This window comes from Silurus meridionalis, chromosome 13 (assembly GCF_014805685.1).
Source record: "Silurus meridionalis isolate SWU-2019-XX chromosome 13, ASM1480568v1, whole genome shotgun sequence".
Taxonomy (NCBI): domain Eukaryota; kingdom Metazoa; phylum Chordata; class Actinopteri; order Siluriformes; family Siluridae; genus Silurus; species Silurus meridionalis.
In genome coordinates, this window is record NC_060896.1 from 25175936 (window position 1) to 25195507 (window position 19572).

The window sequence follows — 19572 nt, forward strand, 5'->3', positions numbered from 1 at the left end:
ATGTTCAACAGGGTTGAGATCAGAGCTTTATAACAGGAGATCTCACGTAAAGCGTATCCCACATGGATACTTTGGGTACAACCGCATGGTCATGCCAGAGCAAGTTTGGGTCTCCTGATTCAAGGGAAGGGAAAATGTAATGCTGCCACACCCATAGACTTCCTGTACACACGTGTGCCTTCAGCTTTGTTGGAACAGTTTGGGAAAGAACCACATATGGCTGGAAAAAGTCAGGTGTCTCGATACTTCTGTCCATATGATGTATTTTTGTGTTGAGTCGCAGTAAAGTTTCACAGGTGGTGGTTTTTTTGGTTTTCTTCATATCACAGCATGTTATAAGGTCCATATATATATATATATATATATTTTTTTTTATAAACATAGCACAAGTGGGACAGTTTATTGCTCAGTTGCTTCTCAGCCAGCTGCGAGTTTCTGGGTCATTAGATCATGTAGAAGATATGAGTCACGTGAAACTATTCATGATCCAAAGCATGTGTAAAGCACGGTGATACAGGCATGCAAGCTACCATGTGTTTTAATGATTTGGAACAGTAAAAATTATTTGGTTTGATTGTGATTAACCTGTTCCGTGTGGTGCCCTGAGGTAAGTATCAAATTATACAAACCCTGAATATACAGTTGACAATCACCTTCACAATCATTCTGCATTAGATTAGATTCTGCATTAGAAGCATTGAATTTTTTCATTCTGTAATGGCTGCTGTTTTGGAGTGTCTCTACGAGAGCACTGTTCGCTGGTGTATTTCGCCTTCACAAGTGCATAAATACACACAGTTCAATCCAGAAACATTCCTTATCCCGAGAAGCGCCGTGAACCTTTACGACGATCAGAGCATTTTTCTTTTCAAAAATATTTTTCCATGCAGAAGCAACATGACCAACAGAGGACATTTCTGTTATCTCAGACATCCATCCTAATTCCATTCTACCATTCCTGCAAATTTTGGTCCATCATGATTATTTAAGCTTCATCTCCACCAAATTCCGTTTCCAGGTCATGGTCATAGTGGAGTCCGATCCCATCCAGGGAACTCTGGACACTGTGCACACATTCAGCTCTAATCTACAAGCATGTTCTTGGAAAGATGGAGTAAACAGGAGAACCAGGATGAATAATTTCACATTACCCAAGCTCAGGGTTGAACCAGGAATCCAGAGATTCAAGTCAGCAATGCTTCCAGTTTTACAATCACATTTTTTCACATCCTGACATTAATGGATATTAATTGAGAGCCAAATCTCCTGTTTTGTTAATAAATAAATCACAGCAGCAGAACAGAATTAAACTCCTCCTTTAGAACAGCTTTAATGGACTAATAGCTCAGGAACCAGTAGCTCAGTGGTTGAGATTCTGGGATACTGATAGGAAAGTCAAGGATTCAAGGCCCGGCATCACCAAGCTGCCACTCTTGTGCCCACTCTTAGGAGCCAGGCCCTTAACCCTCAGTGCTCAAAGGGTTCTGTAACACTACTGATCCTGCACTCGGAGTCCAGCTTTCTACAAATAAAAGCCAAGAAAAAGTCTAGAAACGGACATGAGCATATGCAATAAGCAGGATCTCATCTGGACTGATCCTGGAGTTAAATATGGTTGCTTTAGTTATTTCCATCCTCGTTTTCCTTTTCTTTGCATCCCATTTCATCTTGATTCCGTCCGAGAAATGAGCGAATCACAAACAGCAACCAATTCGTTTTAAACCAGGGTTCTCCTAATTGAGCCTCTACTGCCATCTAGTGGAGAAAGCAAATGCGATATTGAGAAAAGGAGGAAACAAAAATATTTCTTAAAATTCTTTATTCATAAACTTGATGCAAGTTTACAAATTGTATGTACAAGGTCAAAATTACACAATGGAAAAACGGAAGAAAAAAAAAAAGCAAAAAATAAAACCAATGCATGCTAACAGTGCATAACCCCCCCCCCATCATAAACCAATCAAGAACTGCTCAAGTGAAGGTTCGATCACCACACAACCTGCCCTTAATTAAGGTTAAGCGTTCTCTCTGGGCGTTTTTGTATACCTTTCTCCATATATTCTTAATCAGATATCAGGGTTCCGCTCGGCCAATACGGTTAAATAACGTCGCTGTAACAAAATGCCCTGTTCACACTGTAGTGATTCCCATGTGGACCATGTCTTTCTTCCCCGTGCACAGATGTAACTCGGGCAGCAGAAGCGTGTTTTGAGGGGGGGGGATGAATAAACCGGTCGGCCTCTGCCAAAAAAAAAAAAAAAATCCAGATGTGTCAAGGGTTTATCACTTTCACGTCACCTGCTGCTCTCGATCTCAGCGACACACCCAAGTGAACTTGAGTAAACAAGCCTGAGAGACTGCGGCGATACGAGCCGATCCAATCCTCTTACTAAAACACATCCCTGGTCTGTGCTCTCATCCTCCCCACCAAGATCTTTCACGAGTGTCGAACAGGCTGGGGGACCTTCAGAGTGCTCATCATAAATCCAGGAGCACGCTGAGAGAGAATCGGATTTAAAAACAGGAAACTAAGCTGGACTTTAATACATTACTGCAGGATGGGATGAAAGATCTTTAGCTATTCCATGAAGTTAACACTCCCTGATATTAAAAATCACATGGGGATGTAAAAGAAAACTCCACCTTTAAACACACGTTAATTTCAAAATACTTCCCCGGGGAATGTTGTTGGTTTTAATTTTCCTTTTCTTTGCTCCTAAAAAAAAAAAAAAAAAAAAGTTAGTATCTTACCATTTTCCAGCGAAGCTATCCGGCCTGGAAGTGATGGAGACTGTGCAAACTCCGGCCCCGAATCTGACGAAGCAATGCGGCTTAATGACGCTTAATGACAGGATCTGGACTCTGCTTGAGCAGATGCTCTGGTTAAACAGCTGGATAGATTAAAAAAAAAAAAAACAGCGCTGCCGCATCGCAGATATTCAACACCATCAGGGTTGGAAATTGTTAAGCGACGCATCAATAAAGGAAAATACTCAGAATTCTGTTTGGGGGAGAAAAAAAAAATCCCGCACGACTTTGAAGATCGCATTAAGTCGTTCGGGTGGATTTTCTTCCGGACAGGTTAATGACTTGAGGTTTCGCTATAAATAAACACTGCACCCTTGCGACTTCAGCGTGCTGCAGAGCTCATTAATATTGCATCCTCTTCCCGACCCAGCCTCCTTAATCCCCCCAATAACAATAAAATGAGCCTTGGTTTCAACTTCGATAAGCCACCGATCAACAGTAACAATTGGCTATTTAATGCTGCAAATAAAACCAAAAAAAAAAAAAAAGATAAGGAAGGCAATCTGAACCATGGATAAAAAGGAAGAGGGGGAAAAGAAAAATGTCCAGGTGGATCACATGGTGATTTCTGGTAAGGAGAAACGTGAGTCTTAAATAATGTCCCCTTAAAACAAACAAACAAAAACAAACAAACCTTTGCAGGATGTGTAAAAGAGTACTGATGTAACAGGGTGGCAAGATTTCACCCAAAAGTCCGAAACCCATCACCTGATCAACACTATGAAGCAGCTGACCGTGTGGAGATTAGGAAGATGAAGATTTGAGGAGAGAAGTCGTAAACCAGGAACAGGAAGGATGGTGATGTTAAAAGGGGAGTTTTAAGGCAATAATGGTCGTGTTACAGATTTTCTCCCCACAGAAATGGAACAGGGCATCATAAATAAGCTTTCCAAAATACGATTTTTTGATTAGTTTGTGAACTTATAATCTTACTGACTGCTTAACACTTCAACCTTGCTATGTGCCCGAGTTGACGAGGGGTTAAAAAAAATAAACAATTAGATTTTACATAACAGCGTTGATGTAATAAACACAGCAGGAATCACACTGGTTAAAGAGGAATGATCACAACTGCAGAGTTGATGACAGCATAAAAGCCACACATCACTTCCATTTTCACATGGGGAAAAAAAAAAAAAAAAAACAGCAGTAGTCATGTGTACATAAAAACATGTTTAAAGATATTCCTTTTGTCAACATGAGGACATCCATTAAGTAATTTATCCTTATTCTATTTGCGAGATTGATCTTCGGACGCAAGTCTCGTGGGCATGTTTCAAATCGATCCGGCCCTGTCCGAAATCCAAATCTCTGCGATACGTCTTTTTAAGTTTACTTACAGGTGGAAATCATTCCCATGACTTTACAGTGAACTAGTCCATCGTGCCTGGTAAATATTCTTGGTGTGACCAGGGGGGAGGAAAAAAAAAATTTAGAAGAGAACATAAGGATGGAGTTGTAATGGCATTTAACCTCCATCTTAAAAAAAAAAAAAAAAAAAAAAAAAAACACGAACAAATGTGGGTTCTTCATTACAAGTGTTGAACACTTAAGTCTCCTCCACCCGACCTAGTCTCTCCAGTTTCCTTTTTCTCCGCAATGTTCACGTGTTCACGTCTTAGAGAAACGAAGGGAGGTGTCGGGTAAGCGCTGATATCCGAAAGCCTGCTGTTGTGTAGGAACCTTGGCGTTTATGCAGGATGACTCCGGTTGTGGGACGTCCCGTCCACGTAGCAAGAGGTCACGGGCATCGCTGTGGAAAAATCTGCAGTGTTCAATTCCGCTCTGTGAACCAAACAGCCGAAGAGAAAGCAGGAAGAACGGAGAACTAATGGGAGGGAATGAGCAGTGACGTGTAGGGAACTATGGCAGAGGAATCTGGTTGACCAGTCAACTCTCCAAGCTCAACTCAGTTCAGAAGTCTATAATCCAGAAATGGTGAATCTTCAACTAGCAAGACGATGAGAAAGGAAAAGGAGGGAAGGAAAAAAAAAAAAATAAAGGAAAAAGAAGAACAGCTGTTGACTCCGAAACATTCTGTCCTTGTTTGAACGAAGAGACTGGTTTCGCTTTTCTTATCCGTCTTCTTTTGGTGGTGTGTACCAGCCTGCAAACAACAAAGCCACATACAAAACAGTGAGAAAACTAAACAAACTGGTTCGAAAAAAACATTCATGACAAAAGATACATCAGAACTTATCTACATCAGAACACGACCTCTCTGTAATCCTCAAACAAAACCTGGCATGAGCTCAAAGACCGCGGCATGTACAGGTCCAATCTATACTCTGATCAAAAGCTACGCATGCTGCTTCATACTTATAGTTATTGTTCACTCTCGGATAGGAAAAACAAATACACAACACAACGACTTATCTAATCAGAACATGGAATCTCTGACTTCTATAGATACCCTGTACTCTACTGGATGCTCCTGTGAGCTTCAAAATATGCGTTTAACACGTCAAGCCGCTTTAAACTCACTGATTAAGATTGTTTCTGGTGGAGGCAGAAAAAAAAGAAGGAGGAAAAAAAAGGGCGACACAAAGTGTGAAACCTTGACGTGAGCCAAGTGCGCGTGTCTCGGTGCTCAAACAATTGCGATGCTCTCGAGCTTCATTAATCCGGATACATTTCAAAACGTTTCCATCTAAAAAAACGGTCCGTGTCCGCACTTTCGGTCGTTTCCCAAAAGCCACTGATCCGCGCAAAAATGTCGGGGGGAAAAAAAAAACGCTTACGTCCCATGTGCTGCGCGTAAACAAAACCTTTCCAAAACGTAGCCACTTTTTAAAATAGCTATGTATTCGTTGACTAATGACGCCTTTTTATTTATGGGAATTTTAACTGTGCAATTCACATCACCTTACACTCATTGAACCACAATGCTCTTTATCATAGTGAATAAACATCAGACGATGATCTGTTACTCAGAAGGTAGAAGATGCCTCAGTAACTCCTTATGATACTTTCACAGAGCACAGTTTGCTTTGTTTTGATTGGTCAGCAAATTGGAAAGTCCTGATCACCAACAAAAGGCCAGGCTTGTGTAACGGTATCATGTCGTATCATGGCATTTACTTTTTTCTTTAAAACAAATTTAGACCCGTGTCAAGCATGTATCTGATTGCATTATTTACATCAAAGCATCGTTTACCTTCCTCCTGCCTGGTTTTACTTTACTGTTCTTACACTTTAACCACGTATTTAATCACATCTACCTCATGTTTATCGCACAATAAATCGGTTATGTTTAAATGTTCACTCGCTGTTTACGGTCCATGTACCTCGGTCCGTTAGTAACGGCGTTTCGTTCTTTTACATACGGTGTATCTTTATATAATATCTTGTTCATGACACCAAGTTTCTTAACATGGGAAATAATTGCATGTATTGTGTTCCATGATGATCAACACCTTTTTCAAAAAAAGAATGAAAGGCAGACAAATCTTATTATATAACGTAAAAGCCATAGTTACCATTCTTTTCATGGATCTGCACCAGTGATTTATAGGACTGCTGTGCTCTGGCAAGATTGTATTGGTTCTAGGAAGAAAAACAGATCAAAAGATCATCACGGAATATTCAGTTCGACAGTGTTTCTCAAGTCCCCCCGCCTTTGTGGAGGAACATGCCGTTATTGGGAAATCATTCCCAATTATGCAGTGGTGTGGTCCAACATGAACCGGAATTACAGTTAGCACCATGAAGTTTGACTGCTTTCCAATAACTGTGTGCTCCAAAATTTTTTTTAAATGATAAAAAAACCCAAAGTTATATATTTATTGAATACTGTGGAGTTATTTCCTTCGCTTTTGGAATAGCTCTCGACATTAATAATAATCAGCAGAGTTATATTCCTATAATTAGTCTTCAGCCTGGCAATTTTTTTTTTATAAAATTCACTTGTTCCGCAAAAACAATCACTGCAGACTCCTTACAAAAAAACAAAATGCAATCAACACAAACATCTATTCCCAAAAAAACCCCACCACATGAACAAATTTAGTTTTTAACTGATGAATACCCCTGCTTTTTGATTCACGTTATCAGGCTTATATTACGTACAGCGCACAGTACATAGAGCTTATAAATACACACCATGAGATATAGCTACCTTATTGGCTCCAAATTGCACTCTGGCTTTTCCTTTGACTAAAGTGGCGTTAATCTGCATGATGACAGACTCGATAGAATAGGCACTGCTCCAGCCCTGTAGACGTACAACAAATCAAAATCAGTGCACACATCCAGCCTGCAGATAAAACCGTGACACGATCGCATGACGCGAATGAAGCGCTCGTATCGTAAATCTCGTCATTAAAAGGTGAATGAACAGGCTTGTGAGGAATGCAGTGTGAACGTAGGGGCGCAACTCGGTTCAGGGAAAAGGAAGTGAATTGTGTGTGTGTGTGTGCACGCAAACGTAACAATGGGAAATGCCACCAGAACTGGTAGGTATAACACACCTGCTTGGTGAGTAGTTCCATGCACAGGGCCCCTCCTCCGAGGACGTAACTAATGCAAATACCAAAACAATCACTCAGTATGGATGAAGAAACTCATGACTGGTTTTAAGAAACAATTACTGAATTTATACTGCATATTTAGAGTATCACCACTCAGTAAAATTAATCCCTTAAGTAAATAGGTATCGACTGTGCTTTCGAGGGCTTCCGTGACGCAGGAAAGCCACACCTTGTATGCCGTACACAATATAAAGCAACACCCATGCCAGCACAGGTTCAAGATTATTCTAGTTACTTACCCTCCAGAAAGAACAGGAGAAACGACTCGTACAAACGGCGGATCAAAGGGAAAGTTGTCCTGCGGAACAAAGAGCAACATATTTACTTGTTTTTGTTCCCGTCACTTCTATTCTTATAAAATCGGCAAACGCATTTTCTACAGCCACGATTTTACATACAGGTCAGAAAGGATATGTGCAACCAGTAATTGACTGGAAAGTTTAAAAATTCATGGTTCGGTAATCAATAAAGCTGCATGCTGACGAACACAGACAAAGAAGTGATTAATTTGTTTGGAGAAAAAAAAAAAAGAAAAGAAAAAGAACATGCAATAAAAGAAACCTCCTGCAACCCAAACGTCTTCATCGTCTTCATGTGAGGTGGTATCAAAAAGCTTTTCGAGACTAGAAAGTACTTTATCTGCACACTATCGCCTTCAAAACAGTCCCCTTGCACAGCAATACATTTCTCCCAGCTCGTTGAAGGTCTTCCTGATCTCCCGTTCTCCTCCAGTGATGATGCTCTTGAAGAGCGCGTGCAGCTCGAAACGACTCGCCGTATGTCGGGTCAAACGTCTCTGTGGCAGATTTGCCCGGTTTCATGCAGAATCTCACGTTTGCTCTTTGTTCTAACTTGCTGTTAATGATGAAACTAACGCACGTGGACGCCAGTTGGCACCATTAGTCTCTAAACTTCTTGATACCACCTCGTATCTGTGGTGGAATGTTCACCACCTGTTAAACAGGCCGACACTGGAGACTCCTTCCAAAACCTTTATTCTAATAATACAAAAAATTAATAATTCTAATAATTTTGACCAATAAGAATTGAAGTCAATAGTACTCTGGTATAAAAAAAACGCATTAAGAAAAAGACTAAATAAACAGCAATTATTCATCGTTTGATTTTTTTTCCCTTTAAAATTTTCTTCCTTTCCATTTATGATGACCAGTTCCCACTCATCAAACATCAGCTTCTAACAGGGGATGATGACGGCAATCACATGCTTTGCCTGAGACACGTGAAGCCGACCGATCGCATCTATATGAATTCTTCTGCATGCATGAGCTCAAAAAAAAAGCCCATGAGATTAACTGGCGCTGCTGTGATTGACAGAAGAGATAGCAAAATATGTCCCGCCCACAGAGAAAACAGACTCTTTGTCTTTCCTGGACTCCTAAACATGGATAACAGTGGCATCATTGAGAAATGCAGTCTCGTGATGACAAGGTGAACATTTTTCAGTCGCAACATTATTGTTAAGATTTACATTTTTTTTGGGAAGTTTGTTCAGACTGTGAATAAAAAACTGGTTTCATGGCGAATAGAGAACGAGCAGAGAAATGAATCAGATGGTGAGTGGGCGGGAATCCTTGCAGTTTCATGTTGTTCTGTTTTTGTTAGTGCTTTCTTCTCTCCACACATTCCGAACCGACAGAGTACTGATGACTCTCGAGGCGTACAGAGGAAAAGGAAGGGGGGGGGGAAAGAAAAAAAAAAACAAAGAAACGAAGAACGAGACACTTACTTTGTATGAGAAATTGAGAAGGATGTAGTCCATGCCCTCCTTCTCTTTCAGCACTTGAAGGTCACTGTGTAGAGGGCTGTCTGGATCAACTCTGCTCATATAAGAAACGTGACAATAAGGTGCTTCGTTCTCGCACCACACATAGCTCACGTGTCAGCAAGTACAGAAAACATCCTTACGTTCTTAGCTTGACGTGCCACTCGTACAGGCTATCGTTAACGAGCTCCACCGAATAGATACCTGCAAGAAATAAAAAGGTGAGCTGTAGCTCTTCACTTATTCTCCCCAGCACACACACATGTATAATAAAAGGACTTGCCTGATTTATAACTTTGAGATCGGTAAATCTCACGGAGTTCCTTCATTAAACGATCGGAGGCTTGGACGGAGCCGGACACGGCTCCCTGAAACACAGAACACAGGTAGAGGGAACAGCGGAGTTAGAGCCACAGCTCGGTTCACAGAACACAATGTCAAATTTCCAGATGTGTATGAACCAGATGATGGAGCGTGTCTAATAAAATGACTCATGAGGGCCGATCCAAATTCCAGCAAACCTACTGGCTGTTTTTATTTTTTTTTCCCCAGTTACTTCTTAGAGAATGGCATAAAATAGTTTAGTTAGTTTTCCCACATTGTCTGTAATAGTAAGTAATAAGAATTAAAACCCCTTCAAAAGCAAATGGCATAAATTAAAATGCTAATTTCACTCACTTTTCTAGATTAGATTCAACTTTGTCATTGCAAAAAACTATGGTTCAAGACCAGATACATACACAAATGAGGATAAAATAAAAATCAACCTGGTAAAGAAACTTCGTTCGTTATTTTTTTGTTTGTTTGTGAAGTGACAGATGCAAAAGACAGTTCAAAAAGACAGTAGCCTTCTGTAAAGGTTATTATATGGAAAACATGCCTGGACTTGCGTAGAGGATTCGGTACAATACCATACCAATAACTGCTTCCATTTTCCCCCACTCATATAGAGCACTACGTTTGAGAGGTCCATTTTTTTTTTCTTAGCGCCATGTTAACTTCTATGGTTATGTTTATGGGCTGTCGAGATTTGACAGATTTGTCTAGTCGGAATTTTCTCTAGTTAGTAAAAATTTCCTTGTTAATTTAGAGGTCTATTACTAGATAAAGCCGGCATGAATTGAAAGTAACCGTCTTTCCTACGCCACATCAATTTCACTTTCGTGAACTGGCTTGTCCACTTATTTTTTATTTAATAACGTCCAAGCCGGATAAATGGGGAGGGTTTGCGTTAGGAAGGGCATCCAGCGTAAATCAAACATGCGGATGATCCGCTGTAGCGACCCCTGATGGGAGAAGCCGAAAGAAAGAATTCATGTTATTTATAAATTCTTTGTTTAATTTAGTCTAACTTATTTGAAAAAGAAGAAAAGCATAGCTTACGGGTGTCTCATGCTTCACTCTAGCAACCGTTTACCTCGTACTCGTGAGAGTCTTTGTTTAATCCTTTTTTTTCCTGCACGCTTCATTTTGGTTATTTGATAAATTATGCAATGCAACTGCTTTTTGAATTTTTTTTTTTTATTAAAAATTATTCAGGAGATATGAACTTTGATTTTAAAATATAGATATTTTTGCACGTGTTCATTTCCGAAATCAATCACTTCAGTGAAACGACTGATAATGACTGGCATTTGAATTTGGTCCGATTGCAACCTCCAATGGTTTCGTTCATTGGCTACAGCTTGCTCATGTAAGAGTGCGTTATATTTTATGTAAAAGGTATGTTGTTTAACTTGCCGGGTGGCCTCGAAACCTTAATTAATGTCCGTTTTCCATTTATCAGAATTGTATTTTGTGTATTTGAATTAGCGATGTGGTTATGATTAGTAATTATACGTGATGGGGAACGAAAAACGTGCTTCCTTTTAAAACGGTTTCTTTGCTAATTGTTTCCTGGACAGACTGTCGCAGCTGCTTATCTATTGCATGTGTGCAAAAGTGTATTTCACGTGAAGTCAATTACTACTGCCTGACCTAAACTGCAGGAATGAGGCACACTTATTTTCACATCAGACCCCACTAACAAGCTTTACTTCTGACTACTCATCTCAGTCACCCAGGTACTCCTAAAGTGCAGGAGCAGCTTCAGATCGGAGTCTGCATGATCTAATCAACACTTATAAACCTGCAAATATTACAAGGATGCTTGTAAACTCCAAGGCATGTTTCTGCACAATAACATGCAGCTTAAATACACACAGCCTGCTCAGTTTTGCAGCCTAAGAGGCAGGACAAAGAGCTTGTGCTCCAGTTTCGCTGCACATTTGGCAGTGTCTGCAAAAAAAACGTCTGCATTGTTAAATAAGGAAACAATTCAATACTGTTACAAAACTAAAAGTGCTCCGGAAAAGCCCAAGCACGGGTATTATTCGGGAAAAGCCATTCTAGATGTGCGGAATGTCTGTTACTGCAATCGATGATCAACATACATTTTGAACTCTGTAAGCTCGGAATCGGCGTCTGTGTTAAAGCTATAACGCATCACAAGCATGCCACAAGTGTTATCCCCTTTGAACCCGCAAAGCATAAGAAAGGTCACCTTACCGAATGAGCACTTACGTTCAAGTGGTCCTGCCTCTGGTTCTTGCGGATCTTCTCGAGGATGGCCAGGTTCTCTTTCTCTATGCCGTCATCCTCTGACTTCTTTCCGTCTACCGGCTCTTCCTCTTTCATCTCATAATGGTCGAGCTCTTCTATGTCCTGGTAACGAGGTACAGAAACAGAAAAGACACACACACACAGGCCACTTTTCAGAACAAAAACTCCACAAAGAAAAATCGATTTGTAAAAAAACCCAAAAAAAATTACTATCTATTAAATAAATCCTGAGTTACATCACAGTGAAAATCATGAGTGTGTTGAACTGAGGCCAATGTGAGGTACCTTACTAGTATATAACTTGAATGTTAAACCGGATGGAATGGCTCGAGAAGTTTGAAATCATGTTTAGAAATTAATTTCATAGACCTCTGCATTTTGATAAATATAATCATGGACTAAATCATAAGCGATGATGATTACAATATTTAAAAAAGTGCTTTAGTTGTCAAAACAATAAGGGGAGATTGATATTTGCGTAATTTCACCCACGCTGATGAAGCTCCGCCCCTCAGGAGCTACAATGGCCTGCAGTGTGCGAATGCAATGAATGACAGGAAGCGTTTCTGAATAAAGAGATGCATTTTGGACAGGAAGGCTGTTGTCCAAATAAGTTTTCTAAGTTACATAATACAATTTAAAAAGGGTTTTTTTTTTTTACTCCTTACTCAATTGTTCTGGTCATATTCATGAATACCCGCCCTCTTGATCATAGGTAGCTTATAATGCGCATTATGGCTGATGGAAAGCGCATCCAAACCCAAACAAGGCTTCCAAACTAATATTCGGTTCTTTCATGCTACAGCTTCAGCAATTGCTTTTCTCCCTTGTTCTACATAATTTATTTTACCTGTAACAGTAAGGAATAAAAGCAAGAGGCCTTAAAATATTTTGAGGGGGACTTCAATAAAATAAGGCGAAAAAAAGAAATTGCACCTCTCCCATGTCTTCTTCCTCTTCCTCCTCCGAAGTTACTTCATCTGTGGTACCATGCTGCAGACACAAAACAAAAAAAATGTAAAAATGAAAAGAAAAAAAAAAAGATACAAAAAATATTTTTAATCTGTAAATGTTTCAGCCAGGCCTGTGTACCTTTCTTTCTTGGTTGACAGGGCCAGCGGGGAGAGGCTGATCCAGCATCTCTACATCAGGATGCTGAGGTAGATTATACAGCCTACACAGGTCACAGATCAGCCTCTTCAGCTGCTGCAGGAGCTGACAGACACAAAAAAAAAAGGAAGAAAAGACAGGCATACATGGAGAGAGAGAGAGAGAGAGAGAGAGAGAGAGAGAGAGAGAGAGAGAGAGAGAATTAAAACACAGCTAAATTATACTTATGTTCTGAGCTTATGGACAAATTTTCATACTTCAGAAATTCCCAGGATTTCATATTTACATTCACAGCATTTGGGAGACATCCTTATCCAGAGCGACTTACAAATCTCGCTCATACAACCGAGATAGTTGAGTGATGCTGGGATTTAAACTCACAACCTTCTGATCAGAAGTCTAACATCTTAACCACTCAAATTTTTCTTTGGTGATCCGTTTCCAAAAACTCCTACATATGTGTATGAGTGTAGGGCAGGAACTACCTGTATTGCAGTCCATTACTATTTTTTATAGTTGTTTGTTTCGCAGTGGTCACATGTTTTGTGTTGTTCTCCATTTAGCAGGAAAGCGTTTGCGAGTCAGGAGTGTCCAATACACCATGCATATGATCTGGTCATGTCTGGATTGGAAATTGAAGATGAGGAATCGTCTTTCGTTTATAGCTTTGTTGATCTGATGTAGCTTGTTTGCCACTTTCTGAAATGTAGTTCTGATGAAGGGATTTTACAGTCTATGGCTTGCACTTTGAGGCCTTAATGATACAGAATAAAACAAATACGAACATACTATTTGCTTATTTCACACGCAATTTCGTACAGCGTGTCTTCGTACTTCATGCTGAGCGTTATGAGCGGAGCCTCAGGAAACTCGATACGCAAGAACTTACTAGCTTACTCAACACGCAAGAACGCAAATTTGTGGTTAGTCCCAGCGACAGGTCGTTGTTGCGGTTCGTGGTGATGTTTGCAAATTAACCAGAAAATCACAGACTATTAGCAAATACCCAGTTTTATATCCTGTGTCCCAAGAATGAGTAACTGCTTCTTTGTACATTTAGTCACAACTGGCCTCATTTAAAAATAAATATATATAGACGCAAAACTGTGTAAATCTTCCTCTAAATACTCGCGGCACATTTACAAAAGATTTCGCCAATGCTGATTTTCCAGCTGGTAAATTTCCCCAAACGGGTTCGCAGTAGAGCGGATTTAAGTTCAATAACCCACGAAAAAAAGGGGGAAGACTCAAACAGTGAAAATAGCAGCTTCTGAAAGGGTTGTGGATGAAACCTTCTAATAACGCAACTCAAACACTGAAGTGCATCAGCTACAGGAGACACACGCTTACTTTTTTTTTTATGAATTAAAAGGGGGCGCCATTACTTTTGTCTAGTTCGTTAAAGCTTTAAAAAAAAACTCTGACCTTTTAGTCGGACACTAAGATTTCCAGAAATACTGATCAAATCTAGACTGATTAGCTGCCTGGCTGAGTTGCCAACATCACACACTCCTGCATGGAAGGATCTAGAACATTGAATCATGTTTTATGTAAACCCGTTCGTTCAATGATCTAAGATTACATTCATTTGCATGCAGTTCATTAAAGGTCAGCAGATTTAACCCCAGGTATAACAGCAAACCTACACAGGTCTTAACAGCAGTCTAACAACTCTGTGAACCACACATTGCTATATTAGCAGCGGGGTCTCGGGGTGTCCAAATATGTTTCTGGAGTGCTATTAAAATCTGAGCGTGGGCTAAAAGGAAATCAATATTTGCACAGATATTTTTGCCCATCACACTACCGTCAGCTTCGCACGGCACGAGCGTGGGGAGAAAACAAACAAACAAACAAACAAACAAACAAAAAAAGGCTTCATTATCCTGCCATGAGGCAAACGTTTGAAAGTTTAAAAAAGTCTCAGTTTCTAGTCAAAATAATATTTAACAATATTTGCTCTGGGGACATCGTCCAACACCCGATCCTGCATGTCCTTACTACTGATAAAACAACTCTTACCAGAGTATTGCCTTTTCTTACATCCTCCAGGCGTTCCAATATTTGGGTCAGACTTGGGTCATCGGAGTCCACAAACCATAACGGAGGCGTTGAAGGATAGGATTCCTGCGACACGGACAAGAGACGGGTTTTAATATACACGTTATCATGGAAGACTCGTCATATTTAGAAAACATGAAAGCCAGCAAAAAGAAATGATCCCCAAGTTCTTCTCAACCTCAAGTTCTATATAATGATGTTATGGAAACGGTGTCTAGACTAAAGATCAATTCATTCACTTCAAATCAATCTTCATGGACGCTTCCTTGAAGGTTAAGGAGGCCCACACTTTTTCCTATAAAGGGGTTGTGTGTTATGTTATATACCTGTGACAAACATCGAATCGAACTAAGCTCTAGTAATCGATCCATTTAGGTTCAAAATAAAGTCTCACACCATACCCAGAACCCGAATCCAGTACGATTCGCTCGACTGTGTGAATAAACTGAAACGTGAGCGAGGCTTCGCGGTTTCTCTGACAGGCAACTGTTAAGTTGTGAGCCACTGTTGAACCGAGCAGATGTGTACGTGTTTGATTTATTTATTTATTTTCGCACTGATTATCTCAAAAGGTTGGGTTTTTTTCTTGAAGATGAGCTCAGATTAGAGTCAGATCTTCCACGTTTGTAACAGAGAAAAAAAATATGCTAAGAGTGTCTGTGTGTGATTTTAAGGTGTTCTACGCTAGCGCCTCTTTTAACAATTCGCTGTAAATTCGGCGGAGTAACGCAATGAAATAACTGATACGGTGATACGGTGCTTTATTCAATTGCCATTATTTAAAACAAATCAAAATATAATCACTAAACCTGTGTAACGAGTCGGTCAGTAGTGTGTGGCAGGAATAAAACCACTGGGGTGTGTTGGTGAAAGACAATAACCATCAGAGGTTCCAGTTACCACCCAGTTATACTGCAATTCCTGTTATCACTTACGCAATAGCAGTTATGTGCAGGATGGCTGTAACGATACATCATGATACGATGCATCGTGATTATAAGCATGAACTCGCACTGAACACCAAAAGGTTCAAATCTGCCATGCTTACAGAGCTCGCTGATGATGTGATCATGTGATTTGAAGGTCTATTGAAATGGAAACCATCAGCAATAGTGTTGAAAATAACTATGATAAATGATTAAAAAGATCTGCAGTAGAGTTTCAACAGCTACAGTTCAACACCACAGAGAGGCCGAGGGTATAGGACATTTTAGCCGACTTTGGAGCTCTAAAAGATTTTTGTGGAGAGTTTACACATTTGCTAATTGATTTTTAAGACCCGGTGAACCTGCGTTACATTGTTTTTAATGCTTTATAATTAAAAAAAAATTTTCTGAACTGAATACCATTGTGACCAAAGTGCATCATTTCATTCTTAAAGGCATCACTTATTGTGTTTCTGAAATCCTCCTCTTCAGAGACTTACCCCTGAAGGAAAACAACGTGAACCCCAAAAAAATGCGCACACATCCACTCTTTTAGACCAGTTTGTAGCATAGATAGTGCGAGTAATCTGCTCAAAGTAAAAATACCCGGCATGAAGTGCACTTCAGACACCAAGGTGATGCTCTTATTCAGACGAATAAACGTGGAATGTTGGACACTTCGTTCACATTGTTGGCGTGAGAAAGTGGATTGTGCGAGCAAAATTTACTTGTGATTATGATTCGGTCTGATGATGGCCGATATCATTTTAGACATAAAAGATAATAAATACATTTTGCTGATTTTAAAACAACACTAGATTAACGGTTCCCAGCCTTTCTTGCCTCACAAACCAGTTTCACGCAAGACAATTTCCCCACAGACCGGGGTGGGGAGAGGGTCTATGGTCCAAATACTGTCACGTGCAATAATCTGCATATTATATTACTATTATACAAACCATATGACCTAATTATTAATTTTAATAATTTAAAATCATATAATATGTAACTCACGATAATGCAGAATAAGTGCAAGCTTTTATCAATGCATAGAGAAAAATAAATGCAACTGAAACGAGAGCTGGAAACTGGCACGGGCAGAAGTGGGCTTTTTTTTCTTGACTAAAAGTTAATAAAATATAGAATTAGATAAAAATTTCAGGTTTTGATATTTCGTGTGGCTCGATACCAAATGGGGTACCACGACCACGTGCCTGGTGATCCCTGCACTAGACTGTTGAACACATAGTACAAGTGCACAGTAGATCATGTTTTTCAACGTTCATGTCCACCTCTGACTGTGGTGAAGCACTGACACTGGAGACTCCTTCCAAAAACTTGGAATCATCCTTTCCAGATAAAAGGTTAAATTCTTTATTTTAACCATTTTGTTGATCAGCAATACAAACAAACCCTTTCTTACTACAGACACAATAAAGTATACAGAAGTGAGTAGCTCAGCTGTTAGTGATCGGAAGGTCAGGGGTTTGGACCTCAAGCTGCCATTGTTGGGCCCTTGAGAAAGGCCCTCAACTCCCCCTCTGTGCTCCATGGGTGATGTGTCATGGCTGAGCACAGATTCCTAACATCACTGGGGTATGTTAAGGAGTTTGGTGTATGTTATGTACGAAGAATGATTTTTAGTGCTTTGTTATTTACAAGCACAAAAAAAATATATAATTTCTACAGAAGATAAAAAAGAGCGCTTTAATACAGCCTTGTGATTCGCCGTGGAACCGGAACTACTTTCGGGTAGAGAAAAATACTCAATGCTTTTCGACCAATCAGAATCGAGAACAGCGTTGTGTGGGTTTTATGTCGAAATATACACCATTATAATTGTGTCATTCCGCCTGGATTGGGCCCTAACTAACCTAGATATCTATTACTAATAAAAACAAAATGATTATTATTATTAACAACAATAACAGAACTAGCAACTGGGGGCAAACTGCTAAATAATTCCCGACGTTTGTACGCAAATACGCCGTCCATGTTCGCCAACACTAACAGGATTTCCACTACATTATGTGTCGTCGATTTTAAACGATGCGGAAAGCAATTTTTTTTATGTGGTTCCTGAAAAAAAAAATGATGCACTTCAAATTTAATCTCTATTAAAACCCTGTATTTTATCTCTCACGTTTTTTGCTTCGAGAATATTAGCTAATGTTAGCTTCTATGCTCTAAACTGAAAGGAAAGGCCGCGATCCAAACGCCTTCCTGTTTCCCACACAAGTGCCCTACATAGGCAGCACCAAGCCCTTATTTCCAGGCTTGAAGTGTGCATAAGTAGGGACTCAAAAGCGAATCTGGACGCGACCCAACTTTTCTTGTTTTTCTCTGCGCCAGTGTTGGGATTTTTCTTTACCGTGATGTTGCAGTGGATGATGAGCAGCTTCTCTCCGGTCACGTTGAACTGGCAGCTCAGCTCATCGGGCTTCCAGTCGATGATCCTGAAGCGCTCGTGGTTCGTGTCGAAAATGGACTCGAGAAACTTCAGCTCGGCCTTCAGTCCCGAAACCGACATCTTGCGCTCATCTCCGGATTAAAAAATAAAAGAAAAAAGCGCACAGGACGGGAGGCGATGTAGTGACAAAAACCCCGAGTCCGAAGCGAATCCGCGGGGAAGCAGATCAACAAATATACCCAGAGAACAAACCTTTTAGCTCAGAAGCTAATCACGAGAGCTAACTTAGCTAGCAGGCTAATAACAACGCCTTCCTTCACTTGGTGCGGTCGGGGTGGTGTTTTTTCTTCCCCCAGTCTGTGTTTCTGTCGCAACAAATTTTCTGTTAAACACCATCCATAACATGTCATCTAAACAATACGGCCTGTCTGACGGTGTGTGAAGCCCGAGCCGGGAGCGCCGTAGAGCGCAAAGGCTTAGTGCGGATCCGCCGCTCGGAGTCGTGGCGCTAAACGGAAGCGGACTCTCTCTGGGGTTTAAAGATGACCGTTCGTCTCGGGAACGCGCATTCCCAGCATACTGTGCGCGCCCCAATACCGAGGCAAAGGCAGCGTTCACGTCGCGAATCGCGTTCCCGGTGATACCGAGTGAACTAGGTAGCGCGCTGAAGCCATTATTTTTAGACCCTAAGTAGTGCTCTTGCGTAGGGTGGAAGAAGCAATTATGGACGCAACTGCGCCCTGTTCCGAGCGAGTTCTTCTGGTTTATTCTTCAGCCGGAATTGCGACACTTGGAATTTCTTGGTGACTTTGAGAATGTCATTTTTTTGGGGGATAGTATACAAAATGTATACTATGGAAATTATTTAAGATTTGAATTATCAAATGAATATATATACATATATATATATATAGTTTGTATTTATTAATTTATTGATTTATTATTAAAATTATATGTAAATTAATATCTGTTTATTAAAAATGTAAAATATATCAGTTAAAGCCCTTGAGTCCCAAATGGGCCCCATTTATTCATTTGCACTATTTTCCTTTAATTTAAACCAGTGATTACATTTAAATCCCCTCTGCTGCACTACACGTGTTCCAAACAATTAAACCAAAACTAATAGCTGCATTATATATAAGATAGATAGATAGATAGATAGATAGATAGATAGATAGATAGATAGATAGATAGATAGATAGATAGATAGATATTGAGTATTTTTGTCTTGACTGACCTTCATGTATTAAATTAATGATGAACTGCCTTTTCTCTTTACTGAGTGGTTTTTGTACTGTATTTGTACAGTGTTTGTAGTAACACTAATAGGACTCTGTAATC

The 19572-nt window shown here is 40.0% G+C and overlaps 1 protein-coding gene across 3 annotated transcripts; it reads right to left on the minus strand.

Annotated features, from left to right (window-relative positions):
- Nucleotides 1-1802: 1802 nt before the first annotated feature.
- ube2q1 (ubiquitin-conjugating enzyme E2Q family member 1) lies at nucleotides 1803-19022 on the minus strand. 3 transcript variants are annotated; one of them, XR_006927713.1, is made up of 14 exons: nucleotides 18190-19022; nucleotides 14854-14958; nucleotides 12814-12936; nucleotides 12658-12714; nucleotides 11668-11823; nucleotides 9404-9488; nucleotides 9264-9324; nucleotides 9085-9175; nucleotides 7577-7635; nucleotides 7278-7326; nucleotides 6926-7021; nucleotides 6288-6354; nucleotides 2752-4915; nucleotides 1803-2241 (listed from the first exon to the last, which is right to left on the minus strand). XR_006927713.1 is itself a non-coding variant. In XM_046865036.1 (13 exons), the coding sequence occupies exons 1-13, from the start codon at nucleotides 18346-18348 to the stop codon at nucleotides 4884-4886; spliced, it is 1125 nt and encodes a 374-aa protein (XP_046720992.1). In that variant the 5' UTR covers nucleotides 18349-19022; the 3' UTR covers nucleotides 1803-4883. The 3 variants fall into 3 exon arrangements, 2 of the variants coding, with proteins under 2 accessions (XP_046720992.1, XP_046720991.1); XM_046865036.1 differs by having other exon boundaries at nucleotides 1803-4915; nucleotides 11683-11823; XM_046865035.1 differs by having other exon boundaries at nucleotides 1803-4915.
- Nucleotides 19023-19572: the final 550 nt, after the last annotated feature.